The sequence below is a fragment of the Bombyx mori genome, chromosome 28 (assembly GCF_030269925.1).
Source record: "Bombyx mori chromosome 28, ASM3026992v2".
Lineage (NCBI taxonomy): Eukaryota > Metazoa > Arthropoda > Insecta > Lepidoptera > Bombycidae > Bombyx > Bombyx mori.
The window spans coordinates 9990460-10018048 of record NC_085134.1 but is presented as its reverse complement, the minus strand read 5'-3'; the positions used below and the strand labels follow the sequence as shown (position 1 = coordinate 10018048).

The window sequence follows — 27589 nt, the reverse complement described above, 5'->3', positions numbered from 1 at the left end:
AATGCGTTTCGGTTTGAAGTGTTAGGGCAGCCATTGTAACTATACTGAGACCTTAGAACTCATATCTCAAGGTGGGTAGCGGCACTACGTTGTAGATGTCTATGGGCTCCAGTAACCACTTAAAACACACCAGGTGGGCTGAGCTCGTCCACCCATCTAAGCAATAAAAATAAATAAATAATCCCCTGACCTCCTCTATTCGCTTACCCGATAACCCTCAAGTGAGATAGATATAACACAATATCATACGATTTTAGACCATATAATCCACAATCTAAACCATTTAAGAGCATCTAACATTGTCACATAAAGTATGTAAATAGATTCTATGCCTACATCAAAACAAGTCTGACGAAACCACAATTATCGAACATTAAAATTACGTGACTTAACATTAAATTATTGTCTTATCGAATCTATACCCTCTCGGTGAAACTAATGTGTACATTGGAACAGCAGAGGGTGAGGTTGTTGAACCCAACGGCCGGGGTGAACAAACGGGAATCCTAGATATTATATACCGTAAATAATTCGGACGAGGGTCGCAAAAATATGATATTTTTCCTAGTAACGGGTCGGGTTTAAACATTTTGTAGGTACTTTTTTAAATGCCTCACAACTTAGGTTGCCTTGTGATATAAATTGAAGATCTTACCAGAGTAATAAAAATAAGGCATGTAAAAAAAAATACAAAAAAATTTATATCTTAATTTAGGGTTAGGGTTGCCACCCGTACTTTATAATAAAGTATTGTACGTTATTTCAGGTAATTGTACTTTAAACTTTATGTGAACAACTAGCGGCCAGCTCCGGCTCCGCTCGGGTCTTTAAAAAAATTTCAACGATATTTGACGTTGCTTTATTTTTTAAATAAAAGAACACTTATTGCGGCATAACTACAATAGTTAGACATATGATGTCGCAATACTTTTTGTAATTAATAATGTGTTCTAAAAAGTCGTAGTACATTATTTTATTCTATCATCAATAGCTTTCGCAGGGCACGCGATGTAAAGAATATTTTAGGTAATTTTTTTACACCTTGGGTTACATTATTGGAGTTTTAGTAAAGATCCCAAATTTTTTTCAAAAAAGATTATAGCCTATGCCACTCGGGAATAGTGTAGCTTCCAAACAGTGCAAGAATTATTCAAATCGGTTCAGTAGTTTTGGAGCCTATTCAATACAAACAAACAAACAAATATTTCCTCTTTATAATATTATAATATAGATAATGTACACGAAAATAATTTATTTGGCATGATTTGGTTTCTTCGGGATTTTGAGAAGTTTAGGCATTTAACATATATTCCTGAACGCAATTTAACCTCAATTGTCAACAATGTGAAATTGTTGTATAATTTATTCATTTGTAATAAAAATATGTATTTAAACGTAATAATAATAAAATTGTACTTTATTTTAATACTATGTACTTTTTTCATACGTACAATAACCAATGTACTTTATTTGCGAAAAAAAAAGGTGGCAACCCTAGTCGCAGTACTTAAAACTTATCAATGTTGTTATTTAAATATGTTTTTATTACTACTAGTTCATAGTTAACATGCATGAAAGTATTACACCAGGGTATTGCCACCAGCATGTTTATAATTCTGACGGTAGGTATTGTAAGTCTGTACGGGTAGGCACCACCTTCTCGCCGATATCTGCCGCAAATCAGTCTTGCGATCCGTTTTGAAGGGTTGGACACTAATTACACACACAATTCAGTTGACATTACGAAGTAGCAAGACGCCATCTATTGGCAGTATAACGTCGGCGCCATGTAACTACTGTGGCCGAGAGATGGCGCTAGTTGTAGGTTTATACAATACCTTTTTCATGGCGCTACCCTTGCAGTATTACCATCGATTTGATCGATTGTACAAATCACATCCAGCCTGCAGTTTGTATGTGTGAAAAATAAAAGACATATTTGTTTGTAAAAAGTTTATTTACTAATATTTAGACATTTAAAGGTACCTATTACTGCGTGATGTGATTTCCAACTTCGCACAAAAACTGAGATTCAGCTGAAAAGGAAAGACATTGTAAACTTATATTCATTTATATTGAAAATTATTGACTATTATCCTTATAGGGGTTTGATGTCCGGAGTGTTTTGGAGTGTTTTGGGGTGTCGGGTTACGACTGCGATTTGGATCCAGAGGTCACGGGGTCAAGAGAGACATGTGACTTCAGAAACCAAAGTTTGCATTTAACAAAAAACCTTAAGATGTTTTTTTTTATTGCTAAAATGGGTGGACGAGCTCACAGCCCACTTGCTGTTAAGTGGTTACTGAAGCCCATAGACATCCACAACGTAAATGCTCCACCCACCTTGAGATATTAGTTCTAAAGTCTAAAGTATAGTTTAGTTAAATATTTGATAAATGATTTATAATCAAATATAATCAAATTTAGGTTCAATTATTATTATCAAAAACCGTATCTCGCACATTATCGCAAACCTGCTACATTAGAATTTATTGCCATCAGAATTTGTTGAAGTTTTGGACGTCCAATATTAAGTTTCTATCACTCTATAAAGTACTTGAAGTCCTGTATTCTTATTACTGAATATGTTTAATGATCTTCAATGAAGTGTACAGTGCCTTATTCCTTTCAGTTACGGTACCTACTGCATTATAATTTAGAATTGTAAAGTTTGATAGAGCACTCACCCTTATGAGTTTTAAGATGAATTTTTAAATTTCTTATACAATTAAATTTCTCCTGACATATCCTGCAGCGGTAATGGTAATCCACAAACTGGAAAAAGAAAAAGATTTTCTATATATTCTTATGCTCTTTATATTACTTAGTTAATAAATAACACTGAAGTAGGAAACCTATGGATATGAAACATCAACAAATATTCGTGCCACTGTGACGTCATCTGGCCACAAAACATGGCGGTTTTAGTGCTGTCCAGAAGATTTTAATGTTAGTAGGTTTTATCGATAAACGTTCTTGGCTCATTTTATTTTAAATATTGTTGAGTATGAATGTATTTGTAGAATTTATACTTTAATAGGAAGTAAGTATATTGTTATGTGCAAAGATGATGTGATTTAGATATTATGTGAAATCTAAGACGAGTTCGTGCTTCAAATTTGCCAAGTAAACGATATGACGATTTTTAAAATTTGCTACACTGATTTTATAAAGTTGTCGTTTGCCGCAAAACATAAAGATATGGCGTAGTACAGTGCCATCTGCCCATTTCTAGCATGCTGAATGTTATCGTATTTTGAGTACGTGTTTTTCTTAGACTATTACAATCTATTTTAATTGTTTTGCTGACTCTAAAGTCCGTAACACACTACCGCAGTGCACCTCAAGGAAGGTACGCCGCACCATTTGAATCACTCTCACTTGAGAGTGATTCAAATTTTAAACTTATCAAGGGACCGCCTGATAAAAAAAAACACCTACAGAACATTTATTCGTTAATAAAATTACAAACGTCATTCCTTGTGACTTCCTCTCTAAAATCACTTAATTATTAAATATTTAACGAGTTGACAATAGTGTTTTACTCACTGCGGAATAAAACTATTTTATTTAAATAGTTCCGAAGAGATTTTGTCGGTAGCATTTTTCCTGAAATATCTAAACAGAATGTCTAAATATGTTTTGATGACATATTTTAAAGAGGTATTTATGATTAGTGTCATGATCAATAGATTCCGACGGAAAAATGGTGTCCGATTTTTCGGATGAGGGCTCCATAATGAATTTAAATATATATAGATAATAGTTTTGGGGCATCGACTTTTTTGAGATCCTATAAAATATGTTTTAATTATTATTTTTGTATGTTTTAAGCATGATAAAATAAGAAATTTTATATAAGCAATCATATTAAATCGATATCAAAGTCAATGAATAATGTACAACCCAAAACAGACGGCCGAACTGACGTGACAATGACATTTGGCGCGCTAAACATGGCGGATTTTCGGCCTCATTAGACGGAGACGGAGACATTTACGTATATTCATGTTTCATTTTATGTACACACTGAAATACTGTTATATTGTTTTCCTGCGAGTGAAAGTGCTAAGTAAGAACGAGATAGATATATGTTTATGTATGTGCCTTCAAAATGGGTGCTATTTATATAAGCAATTGTACGTATAGAACAATATGTCGTGTCCCTACTATATAGGTCTATGATAAATAAACAATTCATTTGACATTGACATATTTCATCTAATGCCAGTGAGAACATCCGACAACCTGATGAAATTGCAAGCATCGCTCTTAAGACTTTAAGTCTTAAGTTAAAGCACAGCAAACTGTGAGCACATTCGATTATCTGCATAAAATAATAGTACAATAGAATTGCCTGTTTACATATCTTAATGGTAATTTCCAAATGGCATTTTTTTTTTAAGTGAAAATTTCTTTAGAATCGTTGTGATTTCAAACCGGATGCAACGGAAAAAACGACAGGTAAGAGACACAAATACAAAAATGTGTAGGATGAAGCCAGCAAAGAATGAGACAGAAATATACATACTATTTAATACAGCGCCATCTGTGAGATTTTTTAATACTAACGTGTGTATGAAAGCTCTTGTAGTGAATTTTAATTTAGGATTATACGTGAAATTAAAATATCAATTCACAGAGGGCGCTACCTTACAATTATTTACTAATGACAAAATTTTACATATACTTAAGACGTTTAGGATAATTGTATTTTAATTTTGGAAGGTTTCACTTCTACCACGTGTGAATTGCACACATTTTGTTTTTTTTTATTGCTTAGAAGGGTGAACGAGCTCACAGCCCACCTGGTGTTAAGTGGTTACTGGAGCCCATGAACATTTACAACGTAAATGCGCCACCCATCTTGAGATATAAGTTCTAAGGTCTAAAGTATAGTTACAACGGCTGCCCCACCCTTCAAACCGAAACGCATTACTGCTTCACGACAGAAATATATAATTCAGGTACCTACTCGCGCGGACTCACAAGAGGTCCTACCGCCACCATTGTTGATGCCTATGAACGACGGTCACCACTTGCCATCAAGATCAGTATGCTGGTCTGATTTTGATGGCAATAAATTACATAGTTACAATATTATTCAAACAACTAAATCGTCTAAGCAAATAAAACAGTTTGGAAGGTGTAAGAAACTCACCTCGGCTAACACAGCGTTAATAACAGGTTTGTACCGGTTGACTTCGGAGGAACTGTGGTTCTTCACGTGGGAAAGCAGATTGTGAACGGTTACGCAAGTCCTGGCGCATATCGGACACAGTAAGGGCTCTGAGGAATAAAGAAGATTTAAGGTTGGCTCCTAATGTGCCGGCACTTGGATGTATCGTGGTCCGGACGAAGCGATAGATGCTGTTACGCCGGTAAGAGTAACGCCATCTATCGCCGAATAGCCGAACGAATATCGAAGGATCTAGTAGCGCCTAGAACGCTCGAGAAGTACAACGCCATCTAATGACAGATAGCGGAAACTACTACTAGAGATATGTGGAATATTCTCGATAATTCTAGAGATGTGCTATCGGCTATAAAATCGTCGCAGGGATGGCACGCAGTCAGTCAGTAATCGATCAAGCTAATTGAGAGTTTTAAAGTGTTTAAGTGTTTTAAGTGTTGAATACAGTTTTTAAGTTGTACCTTGGGGATTTTTTTTTATAGCCTTTGTAGGCAGACGAGCATACGGCCCACCTGATGGTGAGCGGTTACCGTCGCCCATGGACTTCAGCAATGCCAGAGGCTGAGCCAAGCCGCTGCCTACTGCTTAATACTCTCCACAAGTCTCGTTTGAAGAAGGACATGTCATAGCGCTCGGGAAACACCGTGGAGGGGAGCGTAACAATACTATATGAATAAAAGTGATTATCCACCCAAGGTTACAGTTCTACCATAAGCTGCAAATGATTTATGTGATAATTTTGATTGGCTTTACTTTTGATTTAGAAAATTGGGAATGTGTCTTTGGAAAAATCTTCATTATTATAAACCTAAGCTAGTAACAAAGTCTATATACTACTAACTCTTGTTAGATGTCCTAGGACCGCGCCACGACTTTTGGTAACAATCAGCGCACATTTTGCAGCAAGTCATCTCCTTTATGTACATCTTAGGGTCTTCATCATCTTTTTCGGATTTCCCTTCATCCTGGGCACTTGATTTGCTGAAATAAAAATTGACGTCACTTTTTTTGTATTTCTGAGGTGTGCGGACGATCTCTAGGCCCACCTGGTGCTAAGTGATTACCGGTTATGATTACCCACCTCGAAAGAGGTCTCCGTTTTTACAGTATAACAACTACCCCACTCTTCAAACCGAAATACATTACTGCTTCGTGGCAAAAATAGGTAGGGTGGTGGTAGCTACCTATATTGACTCACAAGACGTCCTACTACCAGTAATTACGCAAATTATAATTCTGCGGGTTTTGATTTTTATTACACGACGTTATTCCTTCACCGTGGTAGTCAATCGTGAACATTTCTTAAGTACGTATTACATTAGAAGAATAGTACCCGCCTGCGGGATTCGAACACCGGTGCATCGCTACATACGAATGCACCGGACGTCTTATCCTTTAGGCCGCGACGACTTCAACGGCTTCGACTAAGATGGCATCATGATACAACAAAATTCAATTTGTTATTGAGTAGCTGAGTAGAGGTAGCCAAGGATCCTGAGTTCATTCAAGGCAAGAGCTGGTCCTCCTCAAGAGATGTGGTTGAAGTCTCATTTTTATTGTACAGCAGCTATCCCACACTTTGTCCCACAATGGATGACTGCTTCATAACAGAATTAATGCATCAATATTGATTGTTGTCACGACGTCCAAACTCTTATGACCTACAATTACTAGAAGACATAGACTAAGCCGGAGACTTGACATTGTGAATTTTCTAGACTTAAAAGGACGACAGGAAAAAAGACAAGTATTACAACTTTGATACCCTAAACGATGACAAACAATGAACCGACCATTGAACTGTCATAGCATTTGTAATAGCCATATCTTTTATTGATGTGAATTATTAAAATAAGCAGATGTAGGTGAAAGATATTGTTCATATTGAAAACTTCCTTCTGGACTTGCTCCTAAACACTCATATGGATATGCTTACCTTTTATCAAAGAGCATGTAAACTGAAGAAATAGACTCTTTGGGTTTATAGACAACCAAGGCTTCGCTGTCTTCGTGCTTTTCTTTCGTTAAAAGGACCTGAAAAACAGTATTTGAAATGAATAATGATTTAAGCTTTTTTTTAAGATTTTAAGATTTTTACTGTGGTGGTAGGACCTCATGTGAGTCCGCATGGGTAGGGGCCACTACCCCACCTATTTGTGCTGTGAAGCAGTAATGCGTTTCAGCTTGAAAGGTGGGGCAGCTGTTCTAACTATGCTGAGACCTTACAATTTATATCTCAACGTGGGTGGCGCATTTAAGTTGTAAATGTCTATGGGCTCCAGTAACTACTTAACTAGGTGGGCTGTGAGCTTGTCCACATATATAAGCAATAAAAAAATTAAAAAATTACGGACATTTTTGTTTATTTGCACACAAAAGGATTTTTCTTCAAAAATATCATATTTTGATGTTGGTACAAATTTGACACCCTTTGTCATGGAAGTAAAAGTAGTTTGTTATGCTTATGGTTCGTGAATACAGAAAACTATTATTCATACTATCAATCAACTATTATTGCAAAATGGAACTTTAGAGACTTAATCTTGCTAGGTCAACATGAATGTACAATATGAGTCTAAGCAAATCTACACTATATTAAATCTTCTGTTATGAGGATTTCTGATACACTTACAACATCAACAGTTTGAACTGGTTTAGATTTCTTTGAAGATAAACTGTAGGTTTTAACGGTTCTCTTCTCCTTGTATCTTGGTAGCACACACTGAAATATTTCAGATTTCTTGTCACCATCTTCATTTTGAACACATGTCTTGCTCCATATTGTTGTCTCAATTTTACCTGTGATAGAATTTTTATTCTCATTTATAGATGTCAATGACAAATAGGTATATTGGGTGAAATATAACCATTCTGAAAGTAAAACGCTTAGCTCCACCTCAAAACTGAAAAGAATAATCATTACAACGCTCCACAAAAATACAAATGTTTTGAGTAAATTCACAGTAAGAGAATTGTAAACTTAACTATTGATTTGCATTATGTTTTATAGTATACAGAACAAAAAATATCTATTCATATATGTAGTGTATTAGTGACGATACTTGTTCTCCTTTTAATAAAAGGATTGCTAAGTGGGGGTTGCATAAAGATAGACAAACAATGAACTGATTTGTTACCGAACACATGTTCTTAAGTTCTTTATTAAATAATAAAACATAATAATATATAAAAATGATCATGTTCATTTATTTGTCCTTTTAAAATTCTGAAATTATTCAACCGACTGTCATTAAACTTAGTACATTTTAATTTCTCCAGGAAAGTTTTTGTACCTTCAAAATACTATACTACAGATTCCAGATAGGTAATACTTAGAAATGAATGTCTATTATACAATTAACACTAAACAGGTACATGCAAAGACTACATGGGCAACTAAGAGATCATGTCAATTAACAAAAAAAACTTAATTGAACTGTCGTCTACGATTTGAGGAATATGAAAAAATTTCTAACGGACTGTTATAATTCACAATATTATTACTAGATTTATTGAAACCACAAACCTGTTTGTTTATTAGGGACATTCCTCAGCACAACACTCCTCGACGAACTATGTGTCCTACCTCGCTCTGGTCTAAGCATGGTATCACAGTGCTTAAAATGCTCTATGCAAACATTATTCCACACTCCCAACCTCTTTAGATCACTGTTATCTTGCTTCACAGCTTTCACAGGTAGACATAACGGGTCGTCGTAATCAGGTATTCTAATGTTTAGTTTCTTACGCACGGCGAATTTTTCTTGAGCAGATACTAATCTGTTTTCTTTTAATAACTCATTAATTCTTTTTGAAATAGTGTTGGCTTTAGTATTAGTGGTACTATTGTTAGCAGTAGTTTCGACTTTTGCCCGCTTTTTTTGTGGAACGATTTTTTTTTTCTTTGATTTCGTACTTGGTGGACTAAGAGGTGCAACGTCTTCTTCAGGGTGATAATCAGAATCGTCGTCTTCCTTTTTTCGTTTTTTCTTTGGTGGACGTTCGCGCTCTACTAGTAGGGAGAGTAAATCTGTTTTATCATTATCGGTCACAGGGCTGGACCCGTATGGCTTTAACTCTCGAGTTTGAGGAGTTTGAAAGCATTGTTGAACTATTTCAGCATCCTCTTCCAGATATTCGACTTCACCTTCAGATTCCATATCAGTATTAATAGTATGTATTGACTATGTAATAATGAACAATTTGAATTATTAATGGAAGACCTTAGGTAGGTACTAACTCCACTTTGTTCCAATGTTCATGACAAAAACAATTGATAAAATTATTATTAATAACCATAGATTTATTTTTTTGGTACAATTGTTCCTTATTAGGAAAGGCAAGGGGATCTATGCCCATACTCTGTTGTCTACTCTATTTATATATATATATATCTCTCTTTTTTCTCTTCTTTTGGCAATAACGTTAACTTTTTGCCAATGACGTAAATTAAAAGATTGGGAAACCAAATTAAAAAAGGATACGAAAGACGAAAAACGATCAGATAAGTAGGAAGAAGTTTGAAACGGATATTAAAAATTTCATAAATATACATAAATACACTTACAAATAAATTATTTAAACTAATATGGTTCTGAAGGATGAAATATGACAATATTTTATAAAATATACATAGATACATAATTATACAGGACATACAAGTAGGAAAATGCCGGGAAAAAAACCTGTCTATCCTTCAAAACCATTGTTTTTCAAGAGACGAGAGAGAGAGACAAAATCTAAATCTTACCGACCTAAGTCAATTTAATCTCCATATAAAAATTAAGTTCCTTAATCGTATTAGAATTATAATTTAATAAAATAGGACGAGACTTTCATTAGTTTCTAAGTGATCTATATGCTAATTCCCAGCCTGTTGATATTCATAAATTCGACTGTATTCAACGAATAAAAACGGCCTACCAGATGTTCAGTGGTCACCGGAGTTCATAAACAAAAACTTGAATGTCTTACCGATTTTAAGACAGGACTGTAAGTTTCCGTTCTGTAATAAAACGGCACTTCAAACTGAAACACACTATTGCTTCACAACAAAAATTGGCAGTTTTAGTTAAATGAATAACTTGTAGTTTATGACCAGATTTTCAGACGCGCTGTTTTTGGCATAAAAATAAATCTGATGTACGGTAGGTGATTTGCCACCATAATGAATTGGCTGTATGGGTTCCTATTGCCTGACGAAACTAATTAGGCGAACTACAAAAATTTTGGGTTTTTTTTCACCTGGTGTTAAGTGGTTACTGGAGCCCATAGACATCTACAACGTAAATGCGCCACCCACCTCGAGATATAAGTTCTAAGGTCTCAGTATAGTTACAGCGGCTACCCCACACTTCGAACCGAAACGCATTACTGCTTCACGGCGGAAATAGGCGGGGTGGTGGTACCTACCCGTGCGGACTCCCAAGAGGTCCTACCACCAGTGATTACAGAAATTATAATTTTGCGGATTTGGTTTTTATTACACGATGTTATTCCTTCACTGTGGAAGTCAATCGTGAACAATGTTGAGTACATATTTAATTAGAAAAATTGGTACCCGCCTGCGGGATTCGAACACCGGTGCATCGCTACATACGAACGCACCGGACGTCCTATCCTTTAGGCCACGACGACTTCAATATATCAATTCAATATATCAATCAATATTATCTATGATACAACAGACAAAGCTGTATGGGCTTAGATCCCTTTGCCTACCCTGGTAAGGAAATATTGTATGAAAAAAATATCTATGATACAGATTATACAAAATATAAGGTAGATCCATAGACCTATATAGTAGGGACACGACATATTGTTCTATACGTACAATTGCTTATATAAATAGCACCCATTTTGAAGGCACATACATAAACATATATCTATCTCGTTCTTACTCAGCACTTTAACTCGCAGGAAAACAATATAACAGTATTTCAGTGCGTACATAAAATGAAACATGAATATACGTAAATATCTCCGTCTCCGTCTAATGAGGCCGAAAATCCGCCATGTTTAGCGCGCCAAATGTCATTGTCACGTCAGTTCGGCCGTCTGTTTTGGGTTGTACATTATTTATTGACTATGATATCGATTTAATATGATTGATTATATAAAATTTCATAATTTATCATGCTTAAAACATACAAAAATAATAATTAAAACGTATTTTATAGGATCTCAAGAAAGTCGATGTCCTAAAACTATTATCTATATGTATTAAAATTCATTATGGAGCCCTCATCCGAAAAATCCATTTTTCGGTCGGAATCTATTGATCATGACACTAATCATAAATACCACTTTAAAATATGTCATCAAAACATATTTAGACATTCTGTTTAGATATTTCGGGAAAAAGGCTACCGACAAAATCTCTTCGGAACTATTTAAATAAAATAGTTTTATTCCGCAGTGAGTAAAACACTATTGTAAATTTGTTAAATATTTAATAATTAAGTGATTTTAGAGAGGAAGTCACAAGGAATGACGTTTGTAATTAATGAATAAATGTTCTGTAGGTGTTTTTTTTTTCACGCGGTCCCTTGATAAGTTTAAAATTTGAATCACTCTCAAGCGAAAGTGATTCAAATGGTGCGGCGCACCTTCCTTGGGGTGCGCTGCGGTAGTATGTTACGGACTTTAGAGTCAGCAAAACAATTAAAATAGATTGTAATAGTCTAAGAAAAACACGTACTCAAAATACGATAACATTTAGCATGCTAGAAATGGGCTGATGGCTTTGAACTACGCCATATCTTTATGTTTTGCGACAAACGACAACTTTATAAAATCAGTGTAGCAACTTTTAAAAATCATCATATCGTTTACTTGGCAAATTCGAAGGACGAACTTGTCTTAGATTTCACCCATCTAAATCATATCATATTTGCACATAACAATATACCTACTTACTTCCCATTAAAGTATAAATTCTACAAATAAATAATACTCAACAATATTTAAAATAAAATGAGCCAAGAACGTTTATCGATAAAACCTGATAACATTGAAATCTTTTGTACAGCACTAAAGCCGCCATGTTTTGTGGCCAGATGACGTCACACTGGCACGAAATTTTGGTTGACGTTTCATTTCCATAGGTTTCCTACTTCATTGGGTAGATCGTAGAAGAAAAAGAAAAAAAACCTGGAAATTAGACAACATGTCGGACAAGTTAGTTATTTCTTTAAATAACAAAAATATTGAGTTTTTAATTATTTTTAGTATAGGCTCTATCTATATTCTAAAAGAAGCACTAATTTTCAAAAATGTTTTATCTTAACTCACTTCACAGAACTTTTTAATTCGATTAACGCGAGTGACGCTCATCCATGTGTTATTTTCATAACAAAATCAATATTTTTTGTTGATACTCCGCAGCGAAGACTGGTTAGATGATGACTTCGGAGGTGAAAGCCTGACCGACTTCAATCCTGGAAATGAGGAGGAGGATTTGCTCTTGGCTGATGATTATGAAAGTGGTCCTCAAAATGTGCCAACTTCAATCAGAGCATACAATGAACGGGAAATACTTATTCAATCTGGCGACTATCCTACGCATCCCATAGAGGATAACCAGGTAACTAAATAATTGACGCCTTTTATCTTCATTTGTCTATCAGAAGAAAAATAATACAAAACAGTTTGTGAAAAATTACTAAATAACTTATCGTCAATTACTCAAACAATATTTTAATTGCAAAACGGTTCAATTTCAATAGTCTCCTGTGTTAGTTTTGCTAAATTTTTTCTTCAGTGAAATAGTATACCCATTTATTGATTTATTTATTTATTTATTAAGTTGCACCAACAAAGTGATCATCAATACAAAACATGGACAAATTGACAAAAGTTCTTGGCAGATGTCACCTCAATTATAGGTGCAATCGACAGTGCATTAACATCAAAAATAAAAAAAATATACAGCTAAGATTTGAATACATTTCATTCATTGCTTAAGATTAATTTAATTGGGAGATGATCCCCGACAGATTTTTCCTGTAAGTAGTGAGACAATCAGAAAAAACATCTATTTCACTTAAAATAAGTTCAGCGCAATCGGACAACTCCGAAGGAACATTGAAGGAGACCGCGCTACCGTGGACATTATTGTAGTCCCAAAGGATTCTGTTTAAGGGAGAGTAAGCACCTAAATTCGAACGAGCGGGCTTTCTTATAAACGGTTTATATTTCTTCGTTCTTGGTAGGTACTTAGGGGCTGATATTTTTATCTGGGTTAATAGATTAGGTGTGTCGGTGTGTGTTAATAATTTATATTAAATTACTCTGATTAAGCACTGTCTCAAAGAATATGTCCATGCAAGATGGAAGTGAAATATTATTACAGTCAAAATCTGTTATAATGACATCGAAGGGGCTGCTCATATTCAGTCGTAAAAACCGATAGTCGTAACAACCGGTGATGTTTAATGTGTATCGTGCAAGTACAAACAAATTGATAGGGAATTATTGGAAAAATATATTTATTCAACTATGTACATTTTGTTTATTACACATAAGTACAATGTATATTATTTTTCTGTGAGCATAAAATCTGTAATTTTGGTCTGTTTGGAACACTTCTGCTGTGCACTTCTTTTGTAATTCACATTGGATATTAATTAATGTATCGTCATGGCTCTTTCCAAATGATTGAAATTGTCGAGTGTGATACACCATATTCCTTTGCTAAGTCTTTGTTTGAAATTCCGCTCTCTAGCTTGGATATCATATTCGATTTTTCTTCAATATTAATTTTTCTTTGCGACATTTTGAAAGTTTCACGAATAACTCCACAAAGTTTTGGTGCGTCTTGTGTATAGATAAGTAACAAACTAACTGAAGAGATATGAAGAAGCGGGCTTTGACTCTACTGCATGCACGTGTTTTGTTTCTAAGAATTAGAAAAGACCCTACACTAAACTAAATCCTATTGTTTTCTTTTCTGATTTTAATAGCCATTGAAGACAAATGTGGATACCTATTCAAATTATTTACAATACAGCTTAGCCGGTCCTTCTAACAGATCTAATTCTCCAAAATATTAGTTAAATGTGGTCGTTTTAAGAGGTATGTTGTTATTAGCAATGTCGTATAAAGCAATGTTTTTAATAAGGCGGTCATATAGCATTCAGCTGGGACCTTTGTTCTAGGTTATTATAACGGCATGTTGTTCTAAACGATGTCGCAGTAAACGGTTTTGACTGTATATTCAAAACAATTAAATTTCGTACAGGACAAAACTAGTGATAAAATAAACAGAACTTCTTCTTCTTCTTCTTAATTATGGGTCGGCACCATTCTTTTTTTTTTTTTTTTTTTTTTTTTTTTTCCTACCTAAGCTGATAGCCCTAGCGGCTATTTCAGCGTAGCCTTAACTTTAGTAGGTGAGCTCACGGGGCTCAAACCTGACGATGTTGCTAACACGAACCCTAGCAAGAGTCGTGCTTCGCAGAATCTACCACCGGATCGGAAACGCGACCCACTGAGAAGATCCGGCGAGAAACTCAGTGGGCTGTGTCTGAGAGTTAATTTACTCGTCGAGCCCTTCGTCGCAAGCGACGGGTTCGACGAGAACGGTGACCGGTGCTTGAAGTACCTAAAAGCACCGTTAGTGGATCAGGAGGATCCGAGATGACGTGTTTAGGGCGACGTCGACTGCTTTCCATTCTGTCCGCAAGATCGGGAATGTAGTTACCGGCGGCCACGATGAGAGGGTTCTCGTGTCGTGCCGCTTTATCGAAGTGGCGCATGGACGCCGACTGCAGATACTTACTGATGGACTCTAAGTCCAGGTCGTCATGGAGGTCGACGTTCCTGACGAACCACGGGGCTCCGACGGCTATCCTGCAAAAACGGGATTGAATAATTTGAAAGGATTTTAAGTGTATGCGGGCCGCGTGAGCGAACACTACACTTGCATAGGTCATGACGGGGCGTATGCAAGTTTTGTAGAGTGTCACCTTATTTCTAAGGGACATTTTACTTCGCCTACATATCATCGGGTAGAGACGTCCTAGGATGAAGGCGGCACGATCGCGTACCGTCTTGATGTGGGGGCGGAATGTCATCCTACTGTCGAGGGTGACGCCTAAATATTTGACCTTCGGGGCCCACGGTATGGGCTGGTCGTACATCGTGATTGGGCGAACGGCGGGGGCGGGGGTGTTGACGCGCCTAGTCGGGAGAGGGATGCTCAGCGTGGTGTTCGGAGGGCGACCCCTTTTGAAGAGCACCGCTGTGCTTTTCGTGGGGTTAATGTCGATGCGCCACTTCCGGAACCACTGTCCCATGGTGGTAGCTGCGGTCTGAAGTCGTCGATGAAGCAACGCCTTCTTCCTACACGAGTAGTAGATGGCGGTGTCATCGGCGAAGAGCGCCAGATGGGTCTCCGGAGACCGGGGTATATCGTTGATATACAAACTGAATAGTAACGGGGAGAGGGCGGAGCCTTGCGGGACTCCGGCTGTGACGTGACGGGGCCGGGAACGCGTTCCCTCGACTCGATATCGGAACGAACGGTTCGACAAGTAGTCTCGTATGATGAGCACGAGTCTGTCTGGCACTCCCATGTTATACAGTTTGTATATCAAACCGTTGTGCCAGACTTTGTCGAACGCCTTCGCTATATCGAAGAAGAGGGCTCCTGTCGGAATGGCGGCACCATTCGTGCATTTGGCCAGTGTCAAGTATTTTAAACAGAACTTATAGTATAGTTGGTAATTAATTAATGTAATTCTTTAATCAAAAATTTATGAGCAATGTAAGTATATTAGAATGCTGTTATAATCAGTAATATTTGATGATTGGGAGAGTATCAAAATCTGTATAAAAGGAGCGTTAAGGGCATCATTAATCACAAAATGCAGTTACCAGTAAACTTCCAAAGAAACAATAACGACAAAGAAACAGAAAATTCTATATCTCACACTGCCAGAACCACTACAATAGTTTAACTTGAAAAGTACCGTTTTGGATTAGCAAAATATAGATAGAAAAAAATATTCATGAGCCAAAAACAACTCTACAGAATGGGTCATGTACAATATCTAATACTTAAATTGTATTTTGAATGCTGAACACAACCCATATTAAAGTTTTTTTACACAGCATTTAAGTCAAGCAAATTTAAGCAAAATTATTTCCAATCTCCTCACTTCGTAATGTGATCGATATACTTAGTGCCTTGTAGAAATTGGATAACTTAAGTTCTCTGCTTGGTGAACGGTAATGCGATCTTGCATCGATAATCCTCAATGCTGAGGGTCGTGGCCTCATCTAACAACTTTCTCCTGTTATTCTGCACCATTCCTGCCTATCCTCGGATCTGGTGTGGATAGCAACGTGGACTGAAGTATTGAGAGTGGAGTGTATCTGGTCGTAAAAACCGATAGTCATAACAACCTGTGATGTTTAATGTGTATCGTGCAAGTACAAACAAATCGATAGTGAATTATTGGAAAAATATATTTATTCAACTATGTACGTTTTGTTTATTACACATAAGTACAATGTATATTATTTTTCTGTGAGCATAAAATCTGTAATTTTGGTCTGTTTGGAACACTTCTGTTGTGCATAGCGACTTGCGCTTCTGCCTCTGGTCCTTCTTTTGCTAAATCTCTTCTAAAAGCACTGCAGTGGAAGGATGTGGGACCCCACCATGTGTACTTTCCCAAGAAAGCCTCATTTAATACACTCTAGATCAAGTGACTTTGGTCATAACAGGCAAGGTATGCTGAAGAATTGTGATCTATAGTTCGAAGTCTATAATAGAATTGTTTAAAAATGTTCCAAAATTGTCTTTGTGTTATATTTTTGAGATAAAAGAAGTTAAATACAAAAACATTTCAATATCACGCTTAGTATTACTCATTCTAGAATATAAAAATATAAACTGTCTATATAAATGAGTGGTTTTCACAGCCCTTGGTGTACCAGCCAGCTGTTGAACCAGAATGTGTTGTTCCAAATATAACAGTTGAGGTACCAAACCAGCCTACAGATCACGGACATTGCACATATGCTCCATATGAGCCTGCATATGACCCAGAAAGAACAGTTCCTCGAGCTATTGTGAGTAAACGATCATATTCTTTTTCTCTCGATTCAAATTAGTTTGCTGTTGGATAAAGAAAGCCTTTGAGATAATTACTTAGTGTTCAAATAAATAAAAAAAGATTACAAACAAAATTTACATTTAGCAAAGAATCCCCAAACCCAATAAGGAGTTTTAACCCATTGAACCACCATGATACACCATGCGTCTCATAGCATACTTTTTTCCAAGGCCATTAATATATGGAATGTTGCCAAAATACCACCAAAGATGAGGGGTCAGTTTACTAGAAAATTGTGTCTTGTCTGAGATATTAAATACTTTAAGATACAGATATGTTGTGATTGTTGCAGCCCTAAAACTCTAAAACTGCTGGCTAAACTTTATCAATGCACTAATTCAATTATTTCCCCTGTGAAGTGGTAGGTGCTAAGATGCATCTCTCATAGCTCTCATCTTATTGCAGCCTGCTGGACCAGTTGAGTCGCCACAGATTGTACCTTCTGAAATCAATCAACCAATTGCAAGTGAGTTGTAATGTATTAGTTTTTTTATTTTTTATTTATTGCTTAGATAGGTGCACAAGCTCACAGCTCAACTGGTGTTTAGTGGTTACTGAAGCCCATAGACATCTACAAGTATACAAGTATAGTTACAATTGCTGCCTTGCCCTTCAAACCGAAACGCATTGCTGCTTCACGGCAGAAATAGGCAGGGCGGTTGACTCACAAGAGGTCCTACCACCAGTAATTACACAAATTATATTTTTGTGGCAAACCCACATTTAATGTATTAATGTTGTTTTAATATATTATTTGCGTTCTGGTGCTTAGTCAGCTTTTCTTTTGTATAATTAGTATGAGAAGCAAAATGATATAGAGAGGTTAATCGGCTTAAAAAACATTTTTGCAGCTTTACAAGAGAGCCATTTAAAGTTTAAAATTTGGAAAAAATATCACAACAAAAAAACTTCAGCTATTTGTAATCTTGAATGCTCTTAGTGTAGGTAGAAGATGTTATACTTTCAGGTTTTTTTTAGCATGATTGACGAAGAACCTCATATACCATAATTACTGGAGTCTGAGGCTAAAATCCCAAGACGATTACATTGTATAATTGCTGTACTGCTCTTCAAACTAGAACATGGTTACTTCAGAAAAGAAATAGGCACGATAGTCGTACCTAGCTCTGTGGCTTGCAATAAATATTGCTGTGTAAAAAAAATGTTGGATCAAAAAAACATTTTTATATGAACTTTTCTTAATTTTTAGACGTAGAGATGGGTCGCCAAAGATTCATTGCAGAACGTAGCCCCGCACAGAGGATGCCTCAAGTCAGAGATATACCGGACACATTAGGTGAGCACACACACGCTTCTATATAAAACAAAAAGACCCGTAGTGGTAAAATTTTCTATGAGCACAAATCCTTAAATCAGAACCTGTGAAAATTATAATAAAATATGCTATGGTCTATGGGTAAAAAGTCTGGGTATTTTAATAAAAATATTATAACTCCATATTGAATGGCAATAATTGGATATATTGACGAATTATTGATTGGTTGGTGGGTTGGATTGGTCATTTAATTAAGATTATTAACATTTAAATATGTACTTACTGTTTTAGTAAGAACATCTTTTTATGTCCACAAAAAGTGTGATTATTCAGAAGGCAAAATATACTTTTTTCAAAAAATGCCATTTATTAAATATGTTACTTTATTATAGTAGTTTATAGTGGGTACGTACGTTAGTACAAACATCACCACACGTAAAGCCCACGTCACAACACGTCACAAACGTCACCACACGTAACACGCACGTCACAACACGTCACAAACGTCACCACACGTAACACGCACGTCACAACACGTCACCACACGTAACACGCACGTCATGACACGTCACAAACGTCACCACACGTAACACGCACGTCATAACACGTCACAAACGTCACCACACGTAACACGCACGTCATAACACGTCACAAACGTCACCACACGTAACACGCACGTCATAACACATCACAAACGTCACCACACGTAACACGCACGTCATAACACGTCACAAACGTCACCACACGTAACACGCACGTCACAAACGTCACCACACGTAACACGCACGTCATAACACGTCACAAACGTCACCACACGTAGCACGCACGTCACAACACGTCACAAACGTCACCACACGTAACACGTACGTCATAACACGTCACAAACGTCACCACACGTAACACGCACGTCATAACACGTCACAAACGTCACCACACGTAACACGTACGTCATAACACGTCACAAACGTCACTACACGTAACACGCACGTCACAAACGTCACCACACGTAACACGCACGTCATAACACGTCACAAACGTCACCACACGTAACACGCACGTCATAACACGTCACAAACGTCACCACACGTAACACGCACGTCACAAACGTCACCACACGTAACACGCACGTCATAACACGTCATAACACGTCACAAACGTCACCACACGTAACACGCACGTCATAACACGTCACAAACGTCACCACACGTAACACGCACGTCACAAACGTCACCACACGTAGCACGCACGTCACAACACGTCACAAACGTCACCACACGTAACACGTACGTCATAACACGTCACAAACGTCACCACACGTAACACGCACGTCATAACACGTAACAAACGTCACCACACGTAACACGCACGTCATAACACGTCACAAACGTCACTACACGTAACACGCACGTCACAAACGTCACCACACGTAACACGCACGTCATAACACGTCACAAACGTCACCACACGTAACACGCACGTCATAACACGTCACAAACGTCACCACACGTAACACGCACGTCATAACACGTCACAAACGTCACCACACGTAACACGCACGTCATAACACGTCACAAACGTCACCACACGTAACACGCACGTCACAAACGTCACCACACGTAACACGCACGTCATAACACGTCACAAACGTCACCACACGTAACACGCACGTCACAAACGTCACCACACGTAACACGCACGTCATAACACGTCACAAACGTCACCACACGTAACACGCACGTCATAACACGTCACAAACGTCACCACACGTAACACGCACGTCACAAACGTCACCACACGTAACACGCACGTCATAACACGTCACAAACGTCACCACACGTAACACGCACGTCATAACACGTCACAAACGTCACCACACGTAACACGCACGTCACAAACGTCACCACACGTAACACGCACGTCATAACACGTCACAAACGTCACCACACGTAACACGCACGTCACAAACGTCACCACACGTAACACGCACGTCATAACACGTCACAAACGTCACCACACGTAACACGCACGTCACCACACGTAACACGCACGTCACCACACGTAACACGCACGTCACCACACGTAACACACACGTCACAAACGTCACCACACGTAACACGCACGTCACAAACGTCACCACACGTAACACGCACGTCATAACACGTCACAAACGTCACCACACGTAACACCCATGTTGTAACACGTCACACACGTAACGCGCACGGCACACGCCATTAACACGGTCGCCGAACGCGCACTCTAATTATTACGAAAAAATAATTCGGAATGGCTAGGAGTTCTTTTTTCCTTTTTCAATACAGCATTGTCTACTGTCCAACCATGTGCCGTTTGCTCTGACGAACGCTTTGAGTGTGCTTCTATCAGTGTAATCAGTGTGTGTGATAACTCTGTTCATTCTCACAATACCTTGATAAGACATTCAGCCAGAAACGCCTTGGACATCCAAGATTTTATTTAGGACCTTATTTCATTGATACTAAAGTTAGTTTTCGTTTGCAGATAAAGTGGTGATACCCCGCAGCTCGTTCCGCGGCAGGCCGTGGATCCGATCCCAGTACACCAGGCACTCGCATCCTTACCGGACCAACTATGTGCATCGGGTCAGTTTAAAACCATTTATTTATAATATCAAAGTTATGTCATTAAATTGCAGTAATGGCTTGTCATTGAGTAAATTATTAAATTTGTCATTAAAATTATATTTTTCATTAAAATGGTTTTAATTTTCAGGCTAAGTTTAATCAACGCGTGTCCTTCCCGCCGCCTCAGGTCCGTCCAAACACCTCACAAATTCGAGTAGAAAACCGGCCTCCAATCCAACCAGTGATTCGCCCACCAACCCAACCAGACTTTCGACCACCCGTTCAACCGGAGATAGGTCCTCCTATCCGGACGGAGGTCCGCCCACCCATCCAACCGGATATCCGTTCGACCGTTCCACCTGGAATCGGGCCACCCAATCAACCGGACGTTGGACCGCCGACGCAACTGGACGCGCGTCCTATTCAAACGGAGATCCGGCCGCTGGTCCGGCCCGACATGCCGCCGGATATCCGTATCGTCCGACCGGAGTTGAGGCCCATGCGCCCGGAAGAGTTACCTCCTCCCATGCTGGCACCAGAGATATCCCCGGAAAGAGCACCACATCCGGAGTTCAGAATGAATCCCCCGAGGTTCTTCAGGCCGAGCATGGAGGGACAGTTTGGTCCGGGCAGACCACACTTCGAGCCTCGCGGGCTCCAACATTACAGGTACGGACGATCGACCCTCACCTGTTAACAACATCATTTTTTATTTTCATTTTGTGACTTTGCAAAGAAATTTTTAAGCCACGTCTTATTCGTTCTTATCTTATTAATTTGAAACTTTACTCGATTGGAATAAAATAAAATAAAAACGAAATGAGATGGAATGAAGTATAAGTCTCAGGAAAATAAAAGAATGAATACTAAAACTGTTTTAATAGACTTTTTGGATGAACTCGAGAAATTACGTCCAACTGATGGTTTTGTTTCGTTGCTCCACATTTGTCCTGTGCACTTGTTGTGCATTACACATTTGAACCCCTGAAGAAACAGTAAACGTATAAACTAAAACAAATCCCCACTACGCGGGCAGGTCGGCGCGCGCCCCCCCGCGGCAGGAGGTGCGCATGCTACCCGTGCTGCCGCCGCTCGCCGGCAAGAAGGTGCTCATCAACCCGCACTTCAAGGGAAACTTTCAGCCGCCGCTCGAAGGTCAGTCCTACCACACGCCCACACTGTACCCCCACACGGTCCCCCCACTATTCCCCCATACGGCCCTACTATAACCCCACACGGTCCCCCCACTATTCCCCCACACGCCTTTCACTACCCCACACGGTCCCCCCACTATTCCCCCACACGCCTTTCACTACCCCACACGGTCCCCCACTATCCCCCCAGACGGTCCCCCGAAGCCCCGAACTCGGATCTACTTATAAAAGATTGATTTTGTTCTTGAAACCATAATTATTAGATAAATGTATATCCGACGTTATGGCTGCGGTGTCCAGTGCTCTATGCAATATCCAGTCATATAATATCCAGTTATCCAATAAACCGTGTAATGCGTTATAGGGTTCCCGGCGTACATACCGACTAGGATACAAAAATCGCCTCCCCGAAGTCCGCCGCCGTATCAAACCGGTAAATTATATTGATTAGACGGTTCGTTCACACCTCACGATGTCACGTCGAGAAATAAATCATTTTTATGCTATTTAAAATCGATCATTGTAATTTATAACGTCTCATAATTATCCGAGTCATTATTAAAACCGTTTAGTTTCGCTTGTAGCTTATAAAAAAGACACCTAAACACGCAAATCGAATTAACAATTAATGTCATATATATATCTTGTTGATACCAGTTAAAATATTAGAACGAAGTTATAAAATTATTGTATTGTCATCGTCCGTTGATGCGCGTGAAAATGTACATGCTAATCAAACATCTTGTAATTGTTGAAAATGACAGTGAAAGATTCCGCAATTGTATGTACAAACGTACCTAACAAAAGCGTGTTAAAAATAAACAACGCGACGCCAATCCAATCCAAGATGCCAATTAATAGGCTAAAAGTGAATTGTTTTTTTGTTCTTGTAGTTGAAACAGTAGTACTTAAAGTTATTCCATACTTATACACTTCATTATATCGATTAGACTTGAAAGTGCTTGCAAAGTAATTTGAACAGTAATTTCCAAATGCTTACTAAGAATATTGAACGGTTTCTTCATTCCGCGACCAAGTTACAGCGTCCAATTCGGTGTTGGATTCTGCGAAGCAATGTTCTTGCTAGGGCTAGTGTTAGCTAATTCTCTCAGGATGCAGGAAGCTGGTATAGTCCCAAGGCTACCAGTGAATAGGTGGAGGAAAAAAAAGTAGCACCACTATCTGTAGGGGGCGCTTGGGTCGCATCTTTAATAATACAGTGTCTGTCAGTGTAATAAAGTTTCACTAGATGAAAACTTACGTTTCAAACTTTAAAGTAAGCCTTGTTATGCCATCGCTATGGAAACTCCTACCTTATCATCATATCTCAGGAACGAGAAGTGAAAAATCTCAATTAAAATTAAATTGATAATTGGCTTACGTTTGAATTTTAAACCAAAACATCGTTTAGTTGTGAACGAACCTTAACGTTTTTGTTGTTGTGTCTGCATGGTTGATTTTGATACGAAATTTTAATATAGTTTATGCTATTTATATGATCGTGATATCCTGCTTTAAGTTAGTTTATACTGAACGATACAAGTATGGGTTGTTTTTTATTAAATCAAGTTGATTTTTAAATGATTTGTAGCACACACTAGCTATAGAATGAGTTAGTTTGATTGACCTTTATGGCGTAGATAGAGGCTTGGCTTGCTGGTAAATAATTAGATAAATTGTACAATAATTATAATTGATCTTACAACTCATATGTCAAGGTGGGTGGCGGCATTTACGTTGTAGATGTCTATGGGCTCCAGTAACCACTTAATACCAGGTGGGCTGTGAGCTCGTCCACCCATCCATGCAATAAAAATAAACAATGTGAATAATTTCAAAACAACCTTTGTAGGTTAAATTGTAACGCCAAATCTTTGTTGTGTCGTGTCGTGAGCCCCTCATAGTGTTATATTTTTTTAATATAATTTATGTTTAATAAAAATTGTCTTATAGAGTGCAGCATGAGTTTTTCATTTAATATTCGCTTTTAATATTCTATTAGTGTCCGCTGAATAATCGATATTCGACCATAATTACTGATACGTTAAGGTCTACATTCGCTTTTACTTTGAAAATGTAAATAACAAAGAGTATACGGTTTCCAAAAACAATTGACAACCAGTGTGCTTAGTGTGAGTTTTTTAACATTCCCGTTCGCGTAAGGTTAACTTAAATTTGTGTGGAGTGGGAACAGTGCCCCTAGCGCAGGCAAACGTTTCAACTCCATACAAATTTGAGTTAACTTTTACGCTATAGAGGACGTTAAAAAATTCGCACTAAGCACACTGAGGTGACAATGGTAGATGTATGTTTTGTCTTTACCTACGTATATATATATGACGGAGGAGAAACGCTGAAGGAATGTTTTTTAAAAAGTGTGACGTCAGCATTGTTGACGTCGCGGTCATTAAGTTCTCGATGATGACTCATGTTTGGGCTTCCAAAACAAAACTTCACGAGAACTGCGTATATTGCACGAGAAGCATAACAACGTTACAGAGAGATCCGAACTGTACTACGGCTCGGACACGAATGACTAAGCGCTAGATTCTTCTTCGTCGCTTTCTTCATTACTGAAGGTCGTGTCCCTGAAACTCGACCGTTGCCTGTCTCGTGAGCTGTTTCCATCTCGTCCGGTCCTCAGCTGCTCGAATGGCGGTTGCGACTGGCAAAAGCGAACTATCTAGCGAAGCGCTAGATAGTACGGCCGTATTTATAGGGCTTGGCACACGTCAGCGTGTTTACAAGTTTTTAAAGTATTGAAATTACAATAAAAGGGACTGTTTAACATCAATTTCTTATCACAGAGTAATTAGTTGATGATCAGTAGGTAAATAGTCATATTTGCGCCGACACGGCCATACTGACAGGCGGTGCGCGCTCTGCACCGGCCTCGTTGATTCTCGTAGGTTTTTCTTTGATTCTCATTGACCTGTAGGAATAAAAAGTTTCTCTGAGTAGCGCATCTGTTATACTTGCGTTACTTGTAACTATGTAAGTTTAAGACTATTAATGCACTTGATCGTAGGGTTCTCGGCGGTTCTCGTAGATTTCTCGGCGGTTCTCGTAGATTTATTTAAGGTGTTCGGATAAGGATGTAATGGGCGTACACTGTGGTACTTATGTAATGGGCGTACACTGTGGTAATTATGTAGTGGGCGTACACTGTGGTACTTATGTAGTGGGCGTACACTGTGGTACTTATGTAGTGGGCGTACACTGTGGTACTTATGTAGTGGGCGTACACTGTGGTACTTATGTAGTGGGCGTACACTGTGGTACTTATGTAGTGGGCGTACACTGTGGTACTTATGTAGTGGGCGTACACTGTGGTACTTATGTAGTGGGCGTACACTGTGGTACTTATGTAGTGGGCGTACACTGTGGTACTTATGTGGTGGAATTTTAGTAATCAAAAATAAAAACTTATCTTTGAGTGTTGATTTTGTTGCTCGACCATGCTGATTTGTGAAGTAGATGTATAGGCTCATCGGCTGTTGCTGGAGGGTAGTCTTCTTCCGCCGATATGGTTAAATGGTCTCCAGGTTGTTGCTGAGCGGAGGCGGCATGTGATCCCACTTCTGATGACGGAGGAGAAACGCTGAAGGAATGTTTTTTAAAAAGTGTGACGTCAGCATTGTTGACGTCGCGGTCATTAAGTTCTCGATGATGACTCATGTTTGGGCTTCCAAAACAAAACTTCACGAGAACTGCGTATATTGCACGAGAAGCATAACAACGTTACAGAGAGATCCGAACTGTACTACGGCTCGGACACGAATGACTAAGCGCTGGATAGTACGGCCGTATTTATAGGGCTTGGCACACGTCAGCGTGTTTACAAGTTTTTAAAGTATTGAAATTACAATAAAAGGGACTGTTTAACATCAATTTCTTATCACAGAGTAATTAGTTGATGATCAGTAGGTAAATAGTCATATTTGCGCCGACATATATATATATATATAGATTTACTTTAGTTGTTCTAATGTAAGCACGCGACCCGTTTCGACTCTGTCCCGCGCCTCACTATTTTTGGCTTATTATTTATTATATTTACTAAATTATAGTGCGTTAAAAATCGTTATAAAAATATTCATATCAAATTGCCTTTTATTCGATTTTCAATTAGTTCAGTGATTGGTGAACCCTAACTGCTACGTCTCTAGCTCCACTTCTAACTTATGATCGAAGCTACATCGGTTAGTCATCGGCCAAAGACGCGCCCAGTTGTGTCCTGTGGGTATGTTTCCAGCACTAATGACGCTGGCGAAAAATGATATTTTGACGTGGTGGAACATTCAGTAGAACTTAATAGCCTTACGTTTAACTCTGCAAAATGGTTTTGATAATGCTTTTTATCGCACTATAGTATTTGTTTGCAGCAATGGCTTTCACAGAAGTATCACTTCTCACAGATTCTTATTCACAGAAGCACCACTTCTAAGTATTAGCATGCACTCGACTGCACGTGTCTGTTTGAATGTCTCGACGTAGTGTTAATGATTTGTTATGTCCAGGTCCGATAAAGGACATTGACGAGGCGGCGGAGAGGTTCATAGCCGAGCAAAGGGACGCACTGGCGCGGGCCGCCGGCAGGAAGGCCAGGCGCTCGCCGCAGAGGTACGCCCCCCCACCTTTTTTATTAATGGACCGGGGGTCGAACCTCCCACGAGGTCCCCCCTGAAGTCGGAATCCGAGGGGTTAGGGGTTACCGTTGTAAACACTGTAACCAGACGTCCAGCCGCCTTTGATCTGAAACACAGGAAGAATAAAAACTTAGTGATCTAGATCATGCGGTCGATATCAATTATTTTAAAGTATGTCCTTAAATGTCGATATTGCGCAGGTACATCGAGAATACTACCATAGAGATCGAGAATGAGCTAGCGCAGAATCCGGGGTGGGGCGGCGGCAGGGGGAGGGCGGGGGAGGACGAGGAGTTGCTGAGGAGGCAGGAGGAATTCATCAATGCCAACAGAGCTGGCCTGAGGAGACGGTTAGTTAGCTATCATTCTACAGAATATACAAAGAGTAATATTTCTGATAGCTGCGTAATATCAGAAGTGCTGTAAGCACGTCCGTTCGTCTCAGATAATATATATTTTTAATTTCTCAAATTGTTATATGAACAAAAGAAACGCGAGGTTATACTTAATTTATACTAGCTGATCCGGCAGACTTCGTAGTGCCTCAATAGATAAATAAAAGACCTAAACTTTTGTATAAAATAAACTTAA

General features: G+C 38.5%; 2 protein-coding genes across 3 annotated transcripts in view; one reads left to right on the top strand and one right to left on the bottom strand.

Moving 5' to 3' along the window:
* Positions 1-1938: 1938 nt before the first annotated feature.
* Positions 1939-9530, bottom strand: LOC101741907 (myoneurin). Its single transcript, XM_004924291.5, has 7 exons — positions 8721-9530; positions 7827-7993; positions 7131-7228; positions 6036-6175; positions 5162-5289; positions 2688-2775; positions 1939-2036 (listed from the first exon to the last, which is right to left on the bottom strand). Exons 1-7 carry the CDS (start codon positions 9352-9354, stop codon positions 1990-1992), a joined length of 1302 nt encoding a protein of 433 aa, XP_004924348.2. The 5' UTR covers positions 9355-9530; the 3' UTR covers positions 1939-1989.
* An 896-nt stretch (positions 9531-10426) lies between these two features.
* The window catches only part of LOC101747112 (titin), a 37845-nt gene continuing 20682 nt past the window's right edge, over positions 10427-27589 (top strand). The window contains exons 1-11 of one of the 2 annotated variants that reach the window (XM_004924328.5): positions 10427-12373; positions 12581-12779; positions 17126-17275; positions 17725-17785; positions 18530-18616; positions 21113-21213; positions 21344-21864; positions 22232-22350; positions 22714-22782; positions 26870-26972; positions 27199-27348. In XM_004924328.5, the coding sequence (XP_004924385.3) occupies positions 12363-12373; positions 12581-12779; positions 17126-17275; positions 17725-17785; positions 18530-18616; positions 21113-21213; positions 21344-21864; positions 22232-22350; positions 22714-22782; positions 26870-26972; positions 27199-27348 (1571 nt within the window). In that variant the 5' untranslated portion in view covers positions 10427-12362. The remainder of the gene's footprint in view (positions 12374-12580; positions 12780-17125; positions 17276-17724; positions 17786-18529; positions 18617-21112; positions 21214-21343; positions 21865-22231; positions 22351-22713; positions 22783-26869; positions 26973-27198; positions 27349-27589) is intronic. The other variant, XM_012688821.4, reaches the window with a different exon arrangement.